We start from the raw sequence: 5,711 nt of genomic DNA on the forward strand, positions 1-5,711 counted from the left end.
CTGAATATGCGATCACGTGATCAGCCCAGTATTCATAAATTGGGACAACTAAAATTCAGATTTAATGAAGTTAATTAGTAGTTTTAAACACTTAAATCCGGGTCCTATCAGAGCAGCATTACAGTTTGTCGGATTTGCAGCAAACTGAAGCAGTCAAACTGTCAAACTGTCCGAGTCTGCATAATAAAAAAAAAAAAACACGAAAGAGAAAAAGAAGAGCAGAAAAACAAAACACACCAAAAACATCTAATCGTTCCCATTGTAATCCAATCAACGTTAATAATAAAAAAAAGACGTGTTTACATGATTAATTAAAATATCAGTTTAAAAATGAACGACGAGCAAATGCGCGTTTCTGAAGGATGAATTTTAGGAAACCCACCAAACTGTAAAATCAACAAATTCATATGAATTTATATTTGAACGCATAAAGCAAATCAGGAACACCAACCTTTAGGAGATAAAACACAATGATCAAGAATGATCTTTTTACATTTTTTGACTAAATATACATATATATATATATATATATATATATAAAGAAATAAAAGAAAAAACGTATATCAGCCATGATTTGACCTTTAAACAGCAAACAAATTATTTATTTTCTCCACTTAATAAAATAGCATTCCTGATCCATTGAAACATCTCCAACCCAATCGATCATCTCGAATAAAAGAAAAGCTTTGACATCCATAAGTATTTTTTTGTTTGTTTGTATTTTTATTATTTTACATATTTAAGCTTTTATTGAAATGTACAGAAAATGCGGGTGGGGGGAATTGGGGGGCAGAAATCTCCCGACAGCACCTGCGGGTTGTGTTACATTTTGAACACAGTGATTGGAAACATACTGCTGGAGGATAATAAGTGCAGTCACTGGTGATCATTTACAGCCTTGCAAAAAAATCAACAACAAAAAAAAATCAATATATAGGATATTCCAAGAGAAGAAACCTGGAAATTGCAGAGAGAACTATATTCCTCAGTCTCTCTCTCTCTCTTTTTATTTCTCTCCTTTTTCTCTTGGAAGTGCTATGCGTTTCAGACAATTGACTTCATTCTTACAAGTCAGTGAGCAGCATTTCCACCATCATCTTTGCGCTCGCGCGTGTGTGAGACTAGTAATAACTATAACACTGTTATGGTTTTCCATCATTTATATTTCAGAAGTCCATATACATACTGTACATATCAGTCTCCACACTGGTGTGTCCTGCCTGTTGGTCTACATCACACACGGCTTGATGTCTTGACATATCCCCTGATGGTGGAGTTGGTGGTGATGGTGGTGGTGATGGTGGTGGTAGTAAGATCCTCCAGCACTCGTGTGAAACGAGGCGATGCCGTTAAAGTTCAACAGAAAGTCCTTCCGGTCGCATACTGGAGAGGAATGAGACTGATAACGAGGAATTCCCACTGCAACCAAAAACCCACAATCATGTGATCAATTACTGCACACACGTCATAAAATATTAATAAATATATAGATCTGTTTTAGCTTTAGATTTGAATATAATCCCATTTTAAACCAAACGAAATAAATCAACAGAAATAAATGAATTGTTAATAGAAATCATATTTATTTGTAATAACATGCTTAGATTTTATGATTGAATACATAATATAGAAAAGTAATCTGTAATATGTGAGTTATCTCAAATGTATTATTATTATTATTATTATTATTATTATTATTATTATTATTTATGTATTTATTATTTTCTAATTTTTAAATTTTTTAATTTATCTTTTTTTTTTTTTTTTTACTTTTCCGTGCAGGTAAAATAAAAATATAGGCGCAAAAGGGCTGCTTTTAATTGATTTTTAATTATGATTATTATTTTTTGACAGATTGATTCATCAATTGATTGAGTTTTTTAAATTATTATTGATGATGAAATATTAGCATTTTATTGTTTGGGGTTTGAAACTCAAATCCAGACTCAAAGCCCTTATAGTTTTCATTTTCAGCATTCAGGAATGTTTTTAGGATCATGACCAGGACTTAAATCTAATAAAATAATTATAATTGCTATTAAGATTGGAATAGCTTCAGATCTTGCAGTGTATTCACAAATAAAGATAAGAAGGTGGTTGGTAAGAAGAGGTCTTTAGTTAAACTGGGTTTATTAACCTATGGCTCTCTGAAAAAGAAAACACGAACAGTACACACACACACACACACACACACACACACACACATATAGACACGCTATAATACAAAACCATACTATTTGCACCAGTATGGTTTTGTTATGCAATCAATATATCTGTTTTGGGTCAGCAAGGAATTCATACCGTGCTTATTTATTTAAAATGTTTAATATACATGTTATTAAATTACGTGACAATGTTCGACATTGTTTATTATTCATTCCCCAGAGCTCTGCTGTAGCTCAAGACTTATTGCGGCATAATTTGTTCAATTGATGGCTTGTGTGTTCAAGATGGAACAAAGAAAATGATGCTAGACATGCTTTCTACCCCGCAGCCAACGTCATAATCAATATATAAAAAAAAGATAGATTTATGATTTACTTATACATGTAGAAGATTAAACTTTTGACTATGATGTAGGTTGTCACTCAATCTCAAGATCTTTTGGTATTTGAAATCCTGGTCTCCTTGAACTCCACATCTCAAAATATAATTGTGTGATTAACTGCTTTTTTGATCACATGCTATATAGACAAAGTGATTTTGTTTCAGAATTTCTTAGTGTTTTTGTGTGTAAATCGCATAATGGTATTTTATTGTATCGTGTATGCCTTACTTTGGATCCTATGTGATGGTTCGTTGCATGGTGCTATGTTTTTATTTCCCCCTACATGGTTTATCTGGCTTTACTGGGCCTGACTTTCATAAAACAACATTCCAAGTGATTGGCAGCTCTTATTTGGCATTAAGAAGCTCAGACACAAGGCCTCCAGAGCCCACACTAGTGTTTGTGTCCTTACATAGTTAAATTATCCCTTATATACATTTGAACAGGACCCTAAGCCAGTGGAAAACCCCATCACCCCACCATCGAGCAACCTTCAACCACCCGGGAGGTCAAATCCACTTCAGCCTGCTTCGCTGCTGGGCTTTTAGCCCCTGATTTGCTTGGATAAAGCAGTGTTTTTATAACCCTGAGGGTTGGGGGTTAATAAAGGATGGTGAGGAAGGCTATTATCAGAAAATACCTAAGTGCTCACTAAAGAGGTCGAAGCAAATGTCATCAAGCGAGCAAATTTTAGCACAACGTATAAAAAATCATTGCTAGTTTCCCAATCATGATTATGTCTCAAACTGATCATTTAATCTGATTATATTTTCTAAGTGTATAATGTTAATTGAAAATGTAATATTCCAGTCATCATCAAATACAAAAGGTAGATCTGGTAAAAAAAAAAAAAAAAAAAGGAAAGTCTATTCTTTATTGTAGGATATCTCTGTCTTGAATTTTTTAGCTCAGGAACTAATATCATGGCTACAAGCCCTTTGAGACCAAATGTCTTGTTACACACACACACACACACACACACACACACACACACACACACACACACACACACACACACACACACACTCGCAGATAGAGAGGAAGAAAATCTTGGTTTTAAAAATGATTTTTACTTAATTCATTTTATATATTCTAAATTTAAAAGTCAGTTTAATTTGTGTTGTTTTTCGGAAGGCATTTATAATGTTTTTTTTTTTTTCGTTCCCTTTAATTTTATGGTAAAAAAAATTACACAAAATAATTTTTTTTTAATAAAAAGAAAATAACAAATCCGGGCATCCCTCAGTCTTCTAGTTATTTATTTTAATAGGAATTCACAAATAATTGACCATCAAATGCAAATTTACATTTGATGATCATTTAATAATTCGTATTAAAACAAAATATGAAGTTTATTCTGATCATAATTCGATTTAATAATAAACCGTGAGGTTTGAGACTTTGTCTTCATGTAGATATGGAGATTTGACGGGATTTTTTGAGGAGGAAATGAAACCCTACCTGTGATATCTGCAGTGTCTCTGGCTCCATGGTGCAGGTAGCTCTGTTCCAGGGCGTATGGCGCCACTCCGGAGTGTAACGCGGAGGATGAGGAGGATGTCGGGCTGCCTGCAGCCAGGGGAGACTGCTTGATGTAGGGCGACACGGCGGAGGAAGGCCAGTGCGCGGTGGCGGCGGTGTACGGGGATGGACAGTCCAGAGGTCCGCTCATGGACGGCGTTGAATGCAGCGGGCTGCTGCCGCTCCCGACGCTGTTGGCGGTGCTGTCGTGCGCGTAGTCTCCGCCGCTCGAGGTTACCTGGCACGCCGGGGACATGTACGCGGAGCCCGGGCTCGGCACGTGGTGAGCGGAGGCAGCGCCGAGACCGTCGTACGCGCCGCTCGCCATCGCGTCCAGGTTGTAGCCGCCCGCGTGGCACGCCAACGGCGCCGGCGGCGGCTGGAAGTCGAAGTTCTGCGGCAGCACGGAAGCGCCGAAGCCGAGCCCGTTCATCATACGGTACATGGGCTTCAGAGTTTGGCACTTTCTACGGAAACCCCGTGGGCGCCTCCGGAACGAGCCCTCTTCGAACATGAACTCACTGCCAGGATCGATGGTCCAGTAGTGACCCTTACCGGGCCGCCCGAGACCTTTGGGAAGCTTGATGAAGCACTCGTTGAGAGATAAGTTGTGCCTTACAGAGTTTTTCCAGCCTTGGTAGGAGCCGCGGAAAAACGGGAAACGGGCCTGCAGAAACTGGTAGATCTCGCTCAGGGTCAGTCTTTTGGTCGGTGAGCTCTGGATGGCCATCACGATGAGGGCAATGTATGAGTAGGGTGGTTTCTCAGGGCGCCTCATGCCCGAGTTGGATTTTTTGCTTTTGGATGCGGTTGTGGCGCTGGTGCTCTCCAGAACCGTGCGCGAACTCTGGTGCGCGGCGTGAACCGGGCTGGAGCGCAGGGTCGGCGGCGAGTCCAACTGCTGCTGTCCGGTTTCGGTCGTCATCCCTGCCCCCTTGGTGAAATAAAACAATACTAATAAATAATTCAAAAGGGAAAAAAAAGAAGAGCCCAGACGGATTTTATTTGATGGAAATCAGTCCAGTGTTTTGGATTTCAGATCTTTTTCTTCCTCTCCTCCACGCCACCAGCTGCACTACGTGTCGCCGAGGCAGAGACTCCTGCTCGGTCTCCCGGTGGCCATGGCGATGACTGAATCCTTAAAGAGAAGAAGGAAACTCTCTCACGCATCTGAGCTGTGTGGCCAAACAAAACGAGACCACCTATCAATCCGTAAATCTCTCTCTCTCTCTCTCTCTCTCTCTCTCTCTCTCTCTCTCTCTCTCTCTCTCTCTCCCCCCTACACAGACCCACCCCACTCTTTCCTCCCTGTCTGGCCAGCGTCCATCGATCAGAGCAGCAGGAGTTTGTGCAGAGTCACAGCGCATGAGCTCGATACACGCGATCACGCCGTTCATCACGGGTCTCTAAGACGTTCACGTCAACAGCGGCACACGCCAGACCCCAGTAATTAATCACCATCGCTTTTCCCACCCTCTCCCCCTGCAACCGTCATGGAATAATAATAATAATAATAATAATAATAATAATAATAATAATAATCATCACCATCATCATCATAATTATTATTATTATTATTATTATTATAGTGATAAATATTATAATAATAAAATAATAATAATAATAATTACTATTATTATTT

At 39.2% G+C, this 5,711-nt stretch overlaps 1 protein-coding gene across 1 annotated transcript; it reads right to left on the reverse strand.

Moving 5' to 3' along the window:
- Positions 1 to 595: 595 nt before the first annotated feature.
- foxf2a (forkhead box F2a) lies at positions 596 to 5,263 on the reverse strand. Its single transcript, XM_046850774.1, has 2 exons — positions 4,010 to 5,263; positions 596 to 1,419 (listed from the first exon to the last, which is right to left on the reverse strand). Exons 1-2 carry the CDS (start codon positions 4,992 to 4,994, stop codon positions 1,229 to 1,231), a joined length of 1,176 nt encoding a protein of 391 aa, XP_046706730.1. The 5' UTR covers positions 4,995 to 5,263; the 3' UTR covers positions 596 to 1,228.
- Positions 5,264 to 5,711: the final 448 nt, after the last annotated feature.

This window comes from Silurus meridionalis, chromosome 6 (genome assembly GCF_014805685.1).
Source record: "Silurus meridionalis isolate SWU-2019-XX chromosome 6, ASM1480568v1, whole genome shotgun sequence".
NCBI classification, from domain to species: domain Eukaryota; kingdom Metazoa; phylum Chordata; class Actinopteri; order Siluriformes; family Siluridae; genus Silurus; species Silurus meridionalis.